Source organism: Macrobrachium nipponense, chromosome 3 (genome assembly GCF_015104395.2).
Source record: "Macrobrachium nipponense isolate FS-2020 chromosome 3, ASM1510439v2, whole genome shotgun sequence".
Lineage (NCBI taxonomy): Eukaryota > Metazoa > Arthropoda > Malacostraca > Decapoda > Palaemonidae > Macrobrachium > Macrobrachium nipponense.
In genome coordinates, this window is record NC_087202.1 from 48,344,142 (window position 1) to 48,363,425 (window position 19,284).

The following is a 19,284-nucleotide window of genomic DNA, read 5'->3' on the forward strand; positions in this document are numbered from 1 at the left end:
AGGATTTGTTTAGCTTTCGGAAGGATAAACCTTTACCTGACAGGGACTCTAGTTGTCGCACAGGCGGCCGTAGCCCTTGTCAAGACATAGGTGGTTCCGGAGAAAGCGATAGGAGAGGACATCCTTCGTCTGACAGGAGAGAAAGGTGTCGCACAAGCGGCCATCGCTCTTGCCAGGAGAAGGATAAGGTCGTTTTGCAGGATCAACCTATCTCTCGTAGGGACGCAAGTTATCGCACAGGCGGTCGTCGTTCTTGCGAGAGTGGGGTGGATGTTGCAAGAGGCCAGTCTCCTGTTGGAAATAAACAATCCTCTTCGGAATTGGATTTGAAGAGATTTCGGACTCTGAAGACCACTCGGCTCCGGGTTTGTCAGATTACAAGACGCTGGCAGCCCTCTTACTTCAAGAGTTTGGGGACTCTTTAAGCCCGACTGCTCCTCCTTCTCCAAGGTCCTTATTTACAAGCACGAAGGTCCCGAAACAATCATCTTTTATTAAAATGAAGCCAACCATTTCCATGAACAAGGCTCTCCGATTCGTAGGAAATTGGTTGGAATCCAAGGAGAAGGCGGGGAAGACAGTCTTTACCTGCCCTCCTTCCAGACTATCAGGAAAGAAGGGAATTTGGTACGAGACGGGCAAACCGCGGGGTCTAGCTCTCCCGACCACTGCCGAAGCAGATTTTTCGAATATGGTAGATTCGTCTAGGAGACAAGCCTTGTCATCAGCAAAGATCACATGGGGGACTTCTGAGATGGACCATCTCCTCAAGGGAGTGTTTAATGTCTTAGAAGTTTTTAACTTCTTAGACTGGTCCCTTGGGGTGTTGGCCAAAAAGACACAAGAGAATGAATCTCTTAGTCCAGAAGTCCTTCATAGTGTTCTTTCCTGTATGGACAAGGCGGTTCAGGATGGATCAGGAGAGGTGGCCTCTCTGTTTGGAACTGGTATTCTGAAGAAGAGAGTCTTATTTAGCTCTTTTCTGACGAAAGCAGTTACTCCTACTCAGAGGTCATCTCTTCTGTATGCTCCTCTGTCGGACCAATTGTTTCCTTCAAATCTAGTAAAAGATATTTCTCATTCTTTGACAGAAAAGGCCACACAAGATCTCTTGGCCCAATCGGCAAAGAAATCGAGGACTTCGGGTCCTATTAAGAGAGAGAATCGGGCTCCTCAACAGCCTTTCGAGGGAGCTCCTCGGCCAGACCCTCTTTTAAGAAGAGAGTAGTGCAGAAGAGAGGTAGGTCTTCCTTCAGACCTATCAAGAGAGCGAAATGAGACAACAGTCCTTCAAGCACCGGTAGGAGCCAGACTTCGGAAATTTTCCGTAGAATGGACTTGGAGACAGGCAGAAATTTGGTCCCTTTCCGTGGTAACAAAGGATATATGATCCCCTTTCGAGACAGACCTCCTTGACTACGAACCCGAGGGAACTGTCAGCCCAATACAGGGACCCTGCCAAGAAAGAAGCATTATTGCAACTGTAGAACAGATGTTGCAAAAGGAGGCCATCGAGTTGGTTCGGGATCCGCATTCCCGAGGATTCTACAACCGTCTTTTTCTGGTTCCGAAATCCTCGGGAGGGTGGAGACCGGTCCTGGATGTGAGCGCATTGAACCGATTTGTGGAGAACACAAAGTTCTCTATGGAAACATCAAAATCGGTTCTTGCGGCTCTTCGTCCAGGAGATTGGATGGTCTCCTTAGATCTACAAGATGCATACTTTCATCCCCTCCCCCTGCATCCATCATCGAAGAAATATCTCCGATTCATGATGCAGGGGAAAGTATACCAATTCAGAACCCTATGCTTCGGCCTTTCTACGGCCCCTCAAGTGTTCACGAGGCTAATGATAAATGTTGCGAGATGGTTACATCTAGAGGGGATAAATATATCCCGTATCTGGACGATTGGCTAATAAGAGCAAAATCGGAAATTCAGTGCTTGAAGGACTTGGAGAAGACTTTGAACTTGACAAAATCTCTGGGACTGCTCGTGAACCTCGAGAAATCACAATTGATCCCCAGACAGAACATAGTCTATCTGGGGATACAGATGGATTCTCGGGGTTTTCGGGCGTTTCCATCTCAAGACAGAATTACTCGAGGCTTAGAAAAGATCTCGAACTTCTTATGGAAAGAACGGACCTCGGCGAGGGAATGGCTCAGTCTGCTGGGCACCCTTTCCTCGTTAGAGCAGTTCATTTCCCTAGGAAGATTAAATCTCAGACCTCTGCAATTTTATCTAAAGAGGATGTGGAGTCAAAGACAGGAGACTTGTCAGACGTTTTTTTCCCATCCAACAGGGGATAAAATCCGACCTAAAGTGGTGGTTAACCCCATTAACAAGGAACGAAGGGGTGTCCCTCTTGATTCGGAACCCTCACCGAGTGTTGTTTTCCGATGCTTCGGAAACATTGGTTGGGGAGCAACACTGGGTCCAAAGGAAGTAGCAGGTATTTGGACCAGACAACAAACTACTCTGCACATCAATGCGAAGGAACTCCTGGCAATTCATCTAGCCCTGGAATACTTCGAAGCGGAAGTCAGAAGGGTGGTAGTTCAAGTCAATTCCGACAACACCACAGCTCTGGCTTACATCCGGAATCAAGGGGGCACTCACTCTTTCTCTCTGAACGAAATAGCGAGAGCTCTATTAACCTGGACAGAGGAACGGGGCATTATTCTGCGTACAAGGTTTGTCCAAGGAGTAAAAACCTAAGAGCAGACAGGTTGAGCAGAAAGAACCAGGTTCTCCCGACAGAGTGGATGCTCCACTCAGGAGTCTGCAGACAAATATGGTCACTCTGGGGGAGACCAGCCAGATCGACCTGTTTGCCACGTCCTCTCCAGGAAAATAGACAACTTCTGCTCGCTAGAAGAAGATCCCAGAGCCACAGCGATCGATGCCTTCCTCATGGATTGGTCAGGCATAGACGCATACGCCTTTCCCCATTCAAATTGCTGGGGGAAGTAGTAAGGAAATTTGTGGCATCGGAGGGAATGAGAATGACTGTAATTGCTCCCTTTTGGCCTTCCCGAATTTGGTTCACAGAGGTACTGGAATGGACGGTGGACTTCCCCAGAATCTCTAACCAGACAGGACAGATCTGCTCAGACAACCCCACTTCGAGAGGTTCCACAAAAACATCCAAAGTCTCTCCCTGACTGCCTTTCGACTATCGAAAGACTGGTCAGAGCGAGAGGCTTTTCAAAGAAAGTGGCAACTTCAATTGCTAGAGCCCGCAGAGCCTCTACCCTGCGGGTCTACCAATCGAAGTGGGAAGTTTTCCGTAGATGGTGTAGGTCGAAGAAGCTGTCCTCTTCCAATACCTCTGTAACCGAAATCGCGGATTTTCTCCTCTTCTTAAGAGAAGAATCCAAATTGGCCGTATCAACTATCAAGTGATATAGGAGCATGCTCTCAGCTGTTTTTAGAAACAGAGGGCTGAATCTCGAGAATAATAAGGATCTTCATGATCTCATCAGGTCTTTCGAGACTACGAAATTGAGATCGTCGATTCCCCGAGTTGGAACCTGGACGTTGTCCTAAAGTTCTTGATGTCGGACAGGTTCGAACCTATAGATAAAATCTCATTCAGAGATCTTACTAGCAAATGCATATTCCTGTTGGCTCTCGCAACTGCTAAGAGGATCAGTGAATTGCATGCTTTGGACTCTCGGTGGGATTTAGAAAAGACTCGGCTGTCATTTCTTTCCAGGATCTTTTCCTAGCAAAGAATGAGAACCCTTCTAAACCTTGGCCTAGAAGTTTCGAAGTCAAGGGACTCTCTTCTCTGGTAGGAAGAGAGTTGGATCGGTCCCTTTGCCCAGTCAGGACCTTAAAATTTTATTAGAAAAGAAGACACAGCTTCAGGGATGTCGACAAGGTCTTTGGTGTTCGGTAAGAAACCCCAAGAGACCTATGTCAAAGAACGCACTGGCATTCTTTGTCAGAAATGTAATTACTGAAGCTCATAGGAATTTGCCAAGAGAACTCTTTAAAGCTGCTGAGAGTGAAAGCTCACGAAGTCCGGCTGTGGCAACTTCCCTTTCTTTTACGAAGAATATGTCCATGAGAAACATTTTAGCAGCAACTTATTGGAGGTGCAATTCAGTATTTGCATCCCACTATTTAAAGGATGTTAGAATAACATACAATAAATGTTTCGCTCTTGGACCTTATGTATCAGCGGATACTATGCTGGGAAATGGAGCAGACGCTGATCCTTAAATTTGTTTTTAATGTTTTTAATAATTAGTTTTAATATTGTTGTTGAGTTGTGGGTTGCTTGAAAGGATGTTCGGGGATGACTCCTTTCAATCTTAGTACTAACCCCAATGAGGATCAGGTGATCGGGATTAGTGTCGTGCTCTATGATCATGCCAATAGGCAAGGTGTTTTGTCATGTAAGTGGATAGGACCCCATTGACAAAGATCCTAAGGTTCTGAAGCGTAAGTGGGTAAGACCCCTGTAACAGACCATCAAGAACTCTTAGCATGAGGTCACTACCTCGCTGAGGCTCTTGAAGCGATACGGGCTCCTAGGCAGTAGCCATGAAGTCTTTCGCTAACACAGGTAGGAATCAAGGTTTTTAATTTTATTACCTACAACATATGTTGTTTCCTGTCTATTTCAGTAGATTAGCTGTCTCTTACCCTCCGCCAAAGGTGCCAATCAGCTAAGTATATATCTGACAGGTAAGTTGAATGCATAAAAATGTTATTGTCATGATACAATAAAGTTTTATGCATGCTTATTTTACACCTGGCAGATATATACGGTGTATGGCCCACCCGACCTCCCCTCAGGAGACAGGTGGAAGAGAAAATCTGTCTTAGAAAACGGGAATGATTCCTATTCCCGCCACCAGCGGCGGGGCGGTAGATCACCTGACCTACCTGTAGAGTGTGCCACGAAATTCGAATTTCTATCGGGGACGACGGAGTCTATAGCTAAGTATATATCTGCCAGGTAAGTATGCATAAAACTTTATTGTATCATGACAATAACATTTTCAAGTCAATGGTCCTTTAGGGCTTGTTCCATATGAGTAGGGTTCATCTTTTGAATAAAAATAATAATAAAAATAATTACTAGATTTGCACCTCCTCACACTGGGTCATAGTTCTTATATTTTGCGTTATATGTTTGACTGTATGAGTCTCCAACAAATCAATTGGAGAGGAAAGAGGTAATTTTATGTTACAAATCATCATGTTTGGAACATTGAAGCAAAACTTAAATAACTGTAAAAAATTTATTTGAATAATGGTGTATGAATTTTTGTAAACTCATTGCTGTACTATAGCCAAATAGCTGAAGGAGGTAAAAAAAAAAAGTTTGCAAGAGTATGATTATCAAGGTAGTAAAGTACTGTTTATATAGAAATTAGTCCAGTCTCTATACAGATATCAGTGTTATGCTGTATTCATTATTATTTAGCTGTTATGCCTTCAAAAACTATTATATTTTCACTGAAAGTTCAGCATCCCATTACTTCTGAAGACCTTACAGAGAGAAGTCATTTTGCAAAACCAAGTGTTTTGCTTCATTGCCAAATTCAGTGTTGTAAACCTGAAGTGTTTGTATATAGGATATATTTTTGCAGAATTTTTGTTCATAATTTATGATATTATACTTTGATATTTCCAAATACACTAGAATCTTGCAGTAAGAACCAACAGCATCTAATTTGGTTTGTGTATTACATAGTTTTCTTTGTAGAAGTCCTTGTTTATGAGTGGACCTTGAAAGTCGGTTTTATTGTTAGTACATCTATACTGCAGAGAACAATTCTTTGTACAGTAGTCTTATCATCATTATTGTGTAAGCAATTTTTTATTATCTTGCTGGCACTTTACCTCTAGTAGTATTCTGTGCTAGTGTAATTGAACATGATTATTACTGTATTTTCCTTAATAATACAAAAATCTGGCATTGGCATCGATTAGGTAACCACTACTTAGGTAGTAACACTTAAGATAAACAATATACTAACAGTCAAAAGTAGTAATAAATCTAAACAAAAAAATGAAAAGCACTGGGTTGTGAAAGATAAGGACAAAAGTCACATTAAAAATTTCCTGTTTGCTACCTACAGGTAGACCTGGTGCTGATCATAAAGGAAAAAGACTGAAAGACATGGTGATTAGCGATGCGTAAGAATTATGAAAGATTAGTAATTACTGTACTGTACAGTGGTAAATATTATAGGACTTGTCGAGCAATAAAACAGGAAGAATTCCCACAAAGCTGTTATCAGCGCTACAAACTCACAAATGGTGAGGAATGTAGTTGATTCCAACAGTTAGATGCAGGTTGTGCATATACATAGTAATAAATTCATCCTTTTTCTTGTAAACAGTGATTTAAGTCAGATGACATTCAAAACTACAAATTATGGCCGTGTACAGTTGATGGGGTTGTGAAGAAATAAATTGAATTTTTTTAGTTATTAAATATGAACTTAGGATACAGCAATAATTTGTGATTAAATATGAACTTGGGATACAGCAATAATTGGTGTGCCAAAAAAAATTAAGAGCTTGTAAGACCTATTTTAGAAGTCTTAGAGTTGTGTGAATTAAGATTCATTATGACTAACAGAAAAAGTAGTGTAACTAACAGGTTTGGTAAGTGGCATGCGTAAGAGTTGTGCAGTTGACTTTTTGGGAAGAATGTTTTAAAAAGAGAATGATTAATTTTTATGTAATTTACAGCCTGTAGAAGTTGACTTTCAGGTAAGAATGTTTTAAAATGAGAAAGATTAATTTTTATATCATTTACAGCCTGTAGAAGACAGTGATGATGAAATGCCTACAAAATATCCTCAGTGTTACCCGTATGGTAACCTATCTGTTGATGATTTGGTTCAAAGATTAGCACAAGCTGGACTTACGGATGCTAAGGTTGAGGAGCTACCTGGTGTTTATATTATAACTTTGGTAAGTGGATTAGAATATGTAAACAACTCAGTGTTTTTATGGGAGAAGTAAGGATTTAAAAATATTGCAATATAGTCTTTAACTGTTGCTTGATGCCTTGTTATTAATTTAAAATAGAAATCTGAATTCTGATGAGGATAGGATATTTTACATAAATGGAAACAGGCTTCATAGTGTAAAGATGCTAGTATTATCAGGTAGTATTAACTGTGGAGATCTTATTAAGGTGCATTATATTATTCATAAGCATCCAGAGTGTTTTGTTTTAAATTTTGTCTTGTACAAACACAACTCTTTGAACGTTGTCAAGGCTTATGCAATTTTAGAAGTGGTTTGTATACATTTTTTGTGTTATAACTGGTAACTAAAAAAAAAAAGTTAAAAAATCCAGAAGAATAGGGTACTTAATTTTCTGGGTGCTGCTTAAGCAAATATTCCTAGTGTTTTAATGTTTTTTTTTCTCTGAGATATGAAGTTCCCCTAAGTTTTGACTAGATTATTTAGAATGAAATAGAGGTACTTGTGCACTTTTATATGATGCTGTTAGTGAGTGGATATTTGCAAATTTTTGTGATGGGGTTTGTATTGATCCTTGCTCCTCAGTGTAAGAATAATTAAGTATTTGCTAGCTTAATGTGATAGTTTAGTTAGCGGATAGTAAATCAGAAGCAAGAGAGCTACTTTTTCACTGATCTCAAGATTTTTCATAGATACTCCTGGTGGAGTTTATATACAGTACAGGTATATTATGATTTTAATACTATAAGGTACAGAATAGTATTACATAATGACAACATTTTCTCATGGCCCTATATTAGCATCTTTTGAGCTATGTACAGTGTAATTACAAAATGAAAGTATAATTCTTTTGGAAGGTTTAAACACTTGAATTCATGCACAGGTGAAGATTAGGGTTTCATTATAATCATGGAACATTTTATGAGGCCTTTCTAAAGCCTAATAATAATAATAATTTGTCAATTACATTATGATGATGATTATGAATAGGGTAACATATTGTATTTTTATACATTCCACTTACCTGTCAGATATATACATAGCTATTGACTCCGTCGCGCCGACAGAATTTCGAATTTCGCGCACACGCTACAGGTAGGTCAGGTCATCCACCGCGCCGCCGCTGGGTGGCAGGAATAGGAACCATTCCCGTTTTCCATCAGATTTTTTCTGTCGGCCATACTGGCAACATCGTTGTTGGTATCTCCGGCTGGATTTCGTTTTTGGATACAATTGATCATCGTTTTGGACTCTGCTTCGGAGATCGCAAGCCTTAAAGCTGCGCTTATGAAAATGGAGCGTAAAATGGCTGCCATAGAAGGTAAGCAAAGTAGTGCTGTGGAAAGTGATGTGAATTTCCCCAGTGAAGTGGAGGAGGCGTCTGATTGGCTTCACAACGCTCCCAGGCCTAGACCTCTTTCAAGCTCCCAAGCCCAGAGGAGAAGGAATGTCAAAAGCCTTACGGAGGTTATGGAGGATCCCCACCAGTCAGACGTCTCTTCGGCAGAATCTGTAACGTCACAGACTGCCAGAGAACGCATTAGAAAAAGCGTTCTACGTGAATGTTTTTCGTCTTCGGAGAATTCCTCACCTAAAAGAGGATGGAGATCAGCGGATCGTTCTCGTCCCTTGAAGAGGATCTGGGAAGAATCGGGCATAAACTCGAGTCCGGAACGTTTTTCGGAGGACTCCCCGACAGAGATTAAGAAAGCAAAGGTTTTGGCTTCTCCCGCGAAGTCGTGGAGAATGGAGAAAGAAGGCTCTCCTTCCTCTCGTTTAGACCAGAGAGAAGAAACGACTAAGATATTAAAGGATATGCAAGAGTCTATTGCTTCTCTAGTCGGGGTTCTTTCGAGAGATCCTCCCAAGAAGAAGGATGTTAATCTTCCTGTGAAGAAGTCAAAAAACCCTTACTATCAACCTCCCAGAAAAGAAGATTCTTCTTCGGATGAAGGGTCTATTTTTCACAGACCCGCGAGTTCGGGGCGCGAGGCGCCAGCCAGGCGTGAAGCGCCAGCCGAGCGCGAAGCGCCAGCCAGGCGCGGAGCGCCAGCCAGCCGCAAAGAACTACCAGGTAAGCGCGAGGCGCCAACCAGGCGCTATCCGATATCGCATGAGACAGCCAAGCGCGAGAAGCTAGCCAGGCGCGAGGAGCCAGCCGCGCGTGAGAATTCTTACAAGCAGGAAAAGACTATCAGGCGCGAAGCGCCATCCAGGAGTGTAGCGCCAGCCAGACGAGAAGCGCCAGCCAGGCGCGATGCGCCAGACTGCCGAGAAGCGCCAACCAGGCGAGAAGCGCCAGCCAGGTGCGAAGCGCCAGGCTGCCGCGAAGAGACATACAGGCGCGAAGCGCCAGCCAGACGCGACGCGATAGACGGCCGCGAAGCGCCAACCAGGCGTGAAGCGCTAGTCGAGCGCGAGGCGCCAGCCGCGCGAGAGGAGCCAGCGAGGAGCGAGGCGCCAACCGCGCGAGAAGATTCAACCAAGCGCGAAGCGCCAGCCAGGCGCAAGGCGCCAGCTGAACATGAAGAGCGGCAAGAGCGAGAAGTTATAAGGGGTAACAGAAGATCTTTTCATGTGATGTCTTCGGATAGCGAGTCCCCTACAAATAGAGACCCCAATTCAAGGAAGCGACCTGGTACATCGAAGGTTACGGTTTCAACCTCCATGTCTCAGGATGTTTTGGTGGATAAGAAAGGGAGAGCTTCTAGATCTGTCAGTCTCTCTCCTTCTAGGAGTATTTCTCCTAAAGGGAAATAGGTCTACGGACAAAGATTCTAATAAAAGAGCTCGCTCTCCTTCTATGATGGAGTTGGATGAAGTGTCGGAGGAAGAAAAGCCTCTCTTCTCCTGCAAGAATTTGGAGACTCTCTAAGACCCTGCAGCTCCTCCTTCCCCGAGATCTCTGTTCTCCAGTACGAAGGTCCAAAATCGTCTTCGTATTTAAAAATGAAACCAGCCATATCAATGAAGAAGGCTATTCAATCTTTAAATAATTGGATGAAGGTGAAGAAGGAAGCTCAGAAGACAGTTTTTTGCACTCCTCCATGTAAGCTCGGGGGTAGGAGGGGAATATGGTACAGGACAGAGGAAGCGATGGGACTTATGCGTCCATCTTCCGCGGAGGCGGATTTTTCAAGCTTGGTTGAAGCATCGAGAAGACATGCTTTGAATACAGATGCTTCCATCTTCCGCGGAGGCGGATTTTCAAGCTTGGTTGAAGCATCGAGAAGACATGCTTTGAATACAGCTAAGCATATTGGAGCATGTCAGAATTGGATCAGCACCTCAAGGGACTTTTCCATGTACTAGAAGTTTTTAACTTCTTGGATTGGTCCCTTGGAGTGCTGGCCAAGAAGGCAAATGAACCAGATGTTTTAGAACCTGAGGTTTTGCATTGCATTTTATCCTGTATGGATAAGGCGGTTCAGGATGGTTCGGGAGAATTGTCATCTCTATTTGGAGCAGGAGTAGTGAAGAAGAGATCATTGTTTGGTTCATTTCTAACCAAAGCGGTTTCTCCTTCACAAAGGTCAGCCCTTTTATACGCTTCTCTCTCGGATCACCTTTTCCCTTCGCACTTGGTGAAGGAGATTTCAAAGTCTCTTGCTGAAAAGGCAACCCAAGATTTATTAGTACAATCCTCCAAGAAATTGAGACCAACAATACCAGTAGCGAGGAAGACTACTCGTACTCCGGTAGTGCCCCTTCGGAGAGGTTCCACCTCTCGTCCTCCAACGAAAAGGAAAACAGCAGAAAAGCGAGGAAGGTCCTCCTTTCGATCTTTCAAGAAAGCAAAGTAGCAGCGAAGTCCTCCAAACATCTGTAGGGGCCAGACTCCTAAACTTCGTAGGGGCTTGGGCGATAAGGAAAGCTGATCCTTGGATGCTAGCAGTCTTGGGGAAAGGTTACATTATACCTTTTCAGGACAGACCACCTTTGTCGAATTCCTCAAAGGAACTGTCAGCGAAGTACAAGGACCCTGTTCTGAGGGAGACACTTCTTCAGATGGTGATAGGAATGAAGGACAAAGAGGCAATAGAAGAGGTTCAGGATCCTTCCTCTCCGGGGTTTTACAACCGCCTGTTTTTAGTTCCAAAGGCATCTGGAGGATGGAGGCCAGTCTTGGACGTGAGCATTCTGAACAAATATGTGGAAAAGAAAAAGTTCTCGATGGAGACTTCTGCCTCGGTACTTTCAGCCCTGCGAAGAGGAGACTGGATGGTCTCTCTAGACCTGCAGGATGCATATTTCCACGTTCCTATTCACCCGTCATCAAAGAAGTATCTCAGGTTTGTGATACAAGGGAAGGTCTACCAGTTCAGGGCCTTGTGCTTCGGCCTCTCCACGGCTCCACAGGTATTTACGTACCTGATGCGGAATGTAGCCAGATGGCTACACCTGGAAGGCATAAGCATCTCTCTGTACCTAGACGATTGGCTGATAAGAGCAAAATCCCAGGAACAATGTTTGGAGGATCTGAAGAAGACATTAGAATTGACAAAGGAATTAGGACTTCTCACGAATCTCGAGAAATCGCAGATGATCCCCAGTCAGGACTTAGTCTATTTGGGGATTCAGATGAATTCTCGGGATTTTCGGGTTTTTCCGTCCCAAGAAAGGATTCTTCGAGGGATTCAGAAAGTTACATCCTTCCTAAAGAAAGACAGGAGTTCAGCCAGGGAGTGGCTGAGCCTTCTAGGGACTCTTTCTTCCCTGGAACAATTTGTATCCCTAGGAAGACTTCATCTAAGGCCTCTACAATTCTTCCTAAAGAGATCTTGGACTTGGAAGAAGGGCCATCTGTCGGACACTTTTCCGGTAACAATAGAGGTGAAGAAACACCTAAAGTGGTGGCTGCTCCCACTCAAAGAGAACAAGGGAGTCCCTAGAGGTTCGGAACCCAAACCAAATCTTGTTCTCAGACGCTTCAGAGACGGGATGGGGAGCGACTCTAGGGGCAAGAGAAGTCTCTAGCAAATGGAAGAAAGAACAAAAGGATGGCATATAAATGCCAAAGAACTATATGCAGTGTTCTGGCATTAAAATTCTTCGAGTCAGAAGTAAGAAATCAAGTGATTCAAGTCAACGCAGACAACACCACGGCGTTGGCTTATATAAAAAAACAAGGGGGGACGCACTCGTTTTCCCTATTCGAGATAACGAAGGATCTGTTGTCATGGACGGAGGAGAGGAATATCACCCTCCTGACCAGATTTGTAAAAGGGGAAAGGAATATCAGAGCAGACAGGCTCAGCAGGACAAAACAAGTTCTCCCCACGGAGTGGACTCTGCACGAGCAAGTCTGCCAAAGACTGTGGAACCTGTGGGGAAGGCCGCAGATAGATTTGTTTGCGACGTTCCTGTCAAAGAGAATAGAGAACTTCTGCTCCTTAGTAGAAGACCCGAGAGCGATAGCAGTGGATGCCATGCTACTGGAGTGGTCGGGACTCGACGCTTACGCTTTCCCTCCATTCAAGTTGCTAGGAGTAGTGATGAAGAAGTTTCCGTAGCATCAACAGGGACGAGATTAACTCTCATCGCCCCGTTTTGGCCATCCCAAGATTGGTTCACAGAGGTACAGGAATGGACAGTAGACTACCCAAGATCTCTTCCAAACAGGATAGATCTTCTCAGACAACCCCACTTCAAGAGGTTCCATCAAAACCTCCCCGCTCTCGCTCTGACTGCCTTTTGACTATCGAAAGATTGGTCAGAGCGAGAGGCTTTTCAAGCAAGGCTTCGAAAGCAATTGCTAGAGCCCGGAGATCGTCAACTATCCGGGTCTATCAATCGAAGTGGGATGTGTTTAGAAGATGGTGTAGGAAGAATAAGCTGTCCTCCTCCGATACCTCTGTGACCAATATAGCAGATTTTCTGTTATTCCTGAGAGAGGAATCCAATCTGTCCGTATCTACAATAAAGGGATACCGAAGTATGCTCTCAGCGGTATTTAGAAATAGAGGCTTAAACTTGGCAGAGGATAGAGATTTGCACGATCTCATAAGATCGTTCGAGACGTCAAAATCTATATCCTCTACTCCGCCAAGTTGGAATCTGGATGTTGTGCTCAAATTCCTTACATCGGAAAAATTTGAACCTCCCGACCGTGCCTCGTTCAGGGATTGGACGAGAAAGTGTGTTTTTCTCATAGCCTTAGCGACAGCTAAGAGAATAAGTGAAATCCATGCCCTAGATTCTCGGGTGGGTTTTAAGAAAGACGCAGCCATCTGTTCTTTTCAAACTCTGTTTTTGGCAAAAAATGAGAACCCTTCGAAACCATGGCCAAGGAGTTTTGAGGTGAAAAGTCTTTCAAACTTAGTGGGAGACGAAATTGAAAGAACTTTATGCCCAGTTAGAGCTCTTAGGTTCTATCTTAAAAAGAAAGAAGAATTGAAGGCATGTAAACAAAGTCTATGGTGCGCAGTTCGGGACACGAAAAGACCAACTGGTCCAAGAATGCCGCTAAAGCGTATTTTATTAGAAGTGTGATTATGGAGGCTCATAGCGATTGTGCAGAGGATTCCTTTAAAATATTACGAGTAAAAGCTCATGAGGTAAGAGCAGTGGCAACATCATTATCATTCCAAAAGAATATGTCCATGAAGGACATTATTAATGCGACCTATTGGAGATGCAACTCGGTATTTGCATCCCACTATCTTAGAGATGTTAAAATTACCTACGACAAGTGCTTCTCTCTAGGTCCTTTTGTGTCTGCGGATACAGTGCTGGGGACTGAGGACACATACCGATCCTTAAACTTTATTAAAAGTCTAATATTCCATACCATACTGGTGGGATGGGCTCTAACTTTCTTACCTGACGGCTAGTTGTTGCACAGGCGGCCATGGCCTTGTTTATTGGTAAGGAACTTTGAGTTTATCTTACAGGATAGGCTTGGATAAAAACGGTGTCTTTGATTACGGAGAGCTCCACTATTTGAGGCGGGTTTTTTGTGTTACTACTGGTAAAAGTGCTTGGTGTCGCACAGGCGGCCATAGCCCTTGCTAGTGAGGAACTAGAAATGTGCCTTTTAAACGGAGTAGTATTAAAGACATTGTCTAAATTCGTACATGGACCTCTCCTTTTAAGACAGTATCAGGATTTTCTGCTGACAGGAGTGCTTGGGCTCGCACAGGCGGCTTTTGGTGCTTTTGACAGTATGAGAATGTGGATAGGTCTTACAAGCGAGGTAGTACAAATTGAAATTATATTTGTTTATTTTTATTTATTTTTTCATAAAGAATTAGGTGTAAAATATTGTGATTGAGTTTTTTGGTTGTTTGCAAGGAGTCCGGGGATGACTTCTTGCAATCTTAGAAACAACATTTGGTTAGGTTAAGGTGATCAGGATCGGGATTGTGCTCCTTAGAAAAAAAGGTTCTTGTCATATAAGTGAATTGAAACCCTTGACATAGCCCTTATAGGATCGGCCAAGTAAGTGGATAAGACCCCTTTGGCAGACCTACAAGAACTCTTAGCAATAGATCAATATCTCGCTGAGGCTCTTGAGACTAAGCAGACTCCTGGGCATTAACCATGAAGTCTTCAGTCTAAACAGGTAGAACCAAGTTTTTTATGTTATTATTACCTACAACGATTGTTGTGTTTTCTGTTAAATCAGTTATTAGCTGTCTTTACCCTCCTCCACTGGTGTGAATCCAGCTATGTATATATCTGACAGGTAAGTTGAATGTATAAAAATGATATTGTTATGATACAATAAAGTTTTATACATACTTACCTGGCAGATATATACAATTAAATTACCCACCCAGCCTCCCCTCAGGAGACAGATGGTGTAGAAAAAAAATCTGATGGAAAATGGGAATGGTTCCTATTCCTGCCACCCAGGGAGGGGCGGCGCAGTGGATCACCTGACCTACCTGTAGCGTGTGCGCGAAATTCGAAATTCTGTCGGCGCGACGAAGTCAATAGCTATGTATATATCTGCCAGGTAAGTATGTATAAGACTTTATTGTATCATAACAATATCATTTTTGTTATTGAAATTTGGTACTACTAGTGGTATATCATATTGTCCAGTCTCTATTTTATGATTTATTGTTGGTTATGACCTCCATACTACAATTTTTGGTTTTATGTATTAACATCCTCAATTGCATCTTTCAGGAAAACGAAGATGTTATGATAAAAATCAGTGATGCATCCACACACATAATTTCTGGTAATAGTAAACTACGAGAAAAGCTGCGGGATATTCTGTTTGAGTGTCTCAGTAGCTTTTAGGCTGTCCTTTTAACATCGTTTTTTAAAATTGTAATTACACATTTTTATATTGTATATTTTTAATAAAAACCATAAAAATTAAGACATTTTCCTTACTATTCAAAGTTTTCATCACAATATTTGGATGATTTCTTCCAGAGAGGTTATTGGTTCCTTAGAATTGTTGTTGCACTATATTTTCCATAAAACTGGAGAATGTTGCTTCTATAGCTTTCAATAATATGATTGCTTCTATTTCATGTCAATGGTTTCTGAATCCTTATTGGAGTAGGGACCAAGAGCAATCAGTTTTCCTTTCATTAACGAGATATTTTCCATCTGGTTAAAGGATGCATCTTGAGGTGTCTCACCAAGGTTATCAATATTGTTCTCAGGGATAGATATAGGTGCCCATACCACATTGTGATTTGAGGTTTTATTGCCTGATCTGGTCATATTATTGTTACCAGTCAGAGCTCTGGGAGTGAGTAGGCTTTCTCTTATTATCCATTTTGATTTTAATGATGGATCTAGACAACTGATTTAACTTCTTTTTGGACTTGTTTTTTTACTACTGTGTTCCCTTAGGTTTTTTACCACCCTGTTCCCTTGACCTAATATTTTTGATAAGAAACCTATCTATATCTGGGCAGACTGCAGCCTCTCAATCCTCTCGTTTAAAGGATGAAGAATTTTTACATACCCTATACCATATCCAGGACAGACCTGAATTCCTCTCAGGAATCATGGATAGCATCTCTGATATACTGAAGCTCAACTAGTGTCCTTGACCCCTTTACTGATTCGCTTGAATGGTTTGTACAAACAAATAGTATTGGATGTGCTCAGAGGTGGTATGTACTGCCAGGTGTATGTAGAAGCAAAATGAACATTATTGCTGGCTATCTAGATGCAAACATTTGGATATATGCTGTGTATACATACATGCACATAATAGATAACAACTTTAGTATTTGAAAAAGTGTAATCTCTCTCTGAAATAGATGAAAAAGTTACATGGGAACACTCACTTGTGGTATCAGGTGTGGCAACTTCTGGAAGGGAGATTAAGGTTAAGATATTTTGCTTTGCACTTATGGGCAGTAATTGTGGAATATGTTCTAGGCTCTGGCGCTGTTGTTTATTACAGTGATAAGTTAAAAAAAGTTGTAACCAAGAACTCATGTTCATTTTTTAGATAATCGTACAAGTTTGAAAATGTGAAAAATCTAGTACTCAAGTAAAGTATAAAACCATTAGTAATATTTTTTCTGTGCTGCTCTTCTGTCTTCTTTCTCTGGAGATACTTCAGTAAAAGTTCATACGTGAAGAGGAATGATTATTCTAGCCACATAAAGTAAGACCCATTTACTTTTTTTTTTTTATTCCGTTTCAAAGAAAATCAGTTTCAGTAGTGAATGCAATGTTTATGTTTGTTAAGCTTCTCAGTTAAGAAGAGTTTAAAGTAGTTACACTCTTATGGGGTCATCCGTTATACAGTAGGTCCTTGACTTATGGATGGGTGAATCAGTTCCACTGCCATGCTGTAAGTTGATTTTTGCCTTAAGTCAATTTCCTCCTGGAATTCTGAAAGTAATGCAAGTGGCATTTTTTGTAGGGAAGCCTGCATGAACTGATGAGCCAAGGTAGTTGTATCACTACTGCTTGGCAGTATAGAAAGTGCAGCAAGCTGAATATCCTATCAGGGAAGCCTGCATGAACTGATGAGCCAAGGCAGCTTTATCATCACTGCCTGACAGTAACAGAAAGTACAGCAAGCAGAATTTTCCTTTCAGGGAAACCTACATGAACTGATGAGCAAAGGCAGTTCTATCACCACTTCATGGCAGTATAGAAAATACAGCAAGCAAATTTCCCTATCAAGGAAGCCTGCAAAAACTGATTGAACCAAGGTAGTCATGTCACCACTGCCTGGCAACATGAGCTACCTGGAACATATAGGTCTACAATGGATAGAGACAATGAAATTGTAGCAAAGTGTGAGTAATAGGCAGTGTCTACAAACTTACTAATTTATTCAAACAACCAGACAGGTTTATAGCTCTGTGAATGGATAGGTGAACAAAACAGAGGTCACAACACAATCATTTGTGTTTGTTGACAGATGGAAATATATACATATAAATTGATGCACAAGACATGACTGAAGCTATGGTATATACCACTGAAATGCTGACATTGTAATGCATATGATTATGACAATACATTTAACAGTAATATGCAATAAAAGAACTATGATGTTATAAAAGATGCAAGACATATTCTGTGTTTTCTTATGTCCGCCCATGGAGATGATGTGAGGAGATTAGTTGGTCAGGTGAGATGGTGTGTGTTTGTTTGTTTTGTATGGTGCTTTACGTTGTATGGAACCAGTGGTTATTCAGCAATGGACCAACGGCTTTATGTGACTTCCGAACCATGTTGGGAGTGAACTTCTATCACGAGAAATACACATCTCTCGCTCCTCAATGGAATGGCCGAGAATCGAACCCGCAACCACAAGGTGGGGCGCCAAATGAAGGTGTGTGGGGTCCGTGTGGGCCCTACAAAATGATCTGTTATAAAAAATAATGCTGTTTGTTTTATACGTATTTCTTAACCACTTAAAAATTAATGCCAAGATTTTGTTCATAGGCATAGCTTTATTAGTTTTCTTTAGTTCCTAAAAATACATTACACCTAGTAGTCACATTTCTCTATTAACAATTTCTGGCCAGGAAGCATATGAAGTATCTGTACATTCTTGCACTTCAAGTTAGCTTATCAATGAATCAACCGTATGCCAGAAAGTAAACAGAAGGACTTTCTAGAAATAAAATTTTTTGCTAGTTACAAAAAAAAAGGGTTTTACAGAATCCTTTTTGTTATTATTAATAAATATTTAGATAAATAACTATCTTCTTTATAATTTAAAGAATCATTTTTTTTCTCTAAAGAACAGGTAATATCTAAAATAAATCTTTTAGTAAAGGAGAATACCACAGAGAAATCTTATCATTGTTAGGCCTACCTACAATTACAAATAATCTTGCAACATACAGGCAGTTTGAACATGCCTAAAACTTCAAAATTCTAAGAAAACTTTGTAATTCATATTGAAATTTTTTAAATTTTCTTATGACTGATAAGCTTATTAGCAGGGGCGGGTTGTGTATGGGCACTGGAACTGCAGCACCTCCTGTTTTCTCTCAAAATTTATTAATAACATACAATGTAATTTGGTTTTTCTTTCTTTAATACTTGTACAAAATATTTAATACTATGATAATTAATTCACATCACTGGTCATTGTCATTCATCTCATTTGTGAACAAACTAAAAAAATGCTTGTATGGAACTGTGTTTCATAGTTCCAGCAATGCTGTGTTTGGTTGCTCTACCATGTGCACATGTCTGAGGGGAGGGAAAAGCACTGCCACTCTCCCAGTTCTGTGTTTACATATTGTATCAGTGTGTGACCATGACTCAGGAAAGGTTCAATGCACTTGCAATGATTTCAATTGAGAAAAATTCCTTCACCATTCATCCTGAAATAAAGGAAAAAGTTATTAACCATTTTGCCCAAAATAAAACAAGAAGAATGGATGTAATTTTTAAGTGAATGAATCAAGCTTTTCTTTGTGCGTATCCAGGCTTTTCTTTGTGTGAGTATATATTTTGTTTTGCACAATATTAAGATAATTATGATAATGCCCAAAAATGTTCTGAGTAGCACCCCCGCTATTTTAATTCACGAGCTGCCACTGCTTATTAAGTCTACAGTTACAAAGCCCACTTAAAGTAGCAAGTTAAGACTGCTGACATTGACAAGGCTGCTCACCTTATCACATAGTGCTTTGAGTTAAACAATGTAAAATAAAAATGTTATTCATGTCAACCAGATTACGAATTATAGTAATGCATAAGAGATCCTATTCATAAATCCATAAGGGAAATGGTGTTAGTTCTGCATTCTCAAACTTATTGACATGTACGACTATGGAAAATAAAAATTTTAACACTACATGGCAACTGTTATGCTGAGTCAGAATTTGGATGATGCAAAAGGAATCATGCCACCTCAGA

At 41.4% G+C, this 19,284-nt stretch overlaps 1 protein-coding gene across 1 annotated transcript in view; it reads left to right on the forward strand.

Moving 5' to 3' along the window:
- LOC135222382 (integrator complex subunit 9-like) overlaps positions 1-15,266 on the forward strand; it is a 48,559-nt gene extending 33,293 nt beyond the window's left edge. The window contains exons 8-9 of the mRNA XM_064260470.1: positions 6,793-6,948; positions 15,103-15,266. Of these exons, the coding sequence (XP_064116540.1) occupies positions 6,793-6,948; positions 15,103-15,219 (273 nt within the window). The 3' untranslated portion in view covers positions 15,220-15,266. The remainder of the gene's footprint in view (positions 1-6,792; positions 6,949-15,102) is intronic.
- Positions 15,267-19,284: the final 4,018 nt, after the last annotated feature.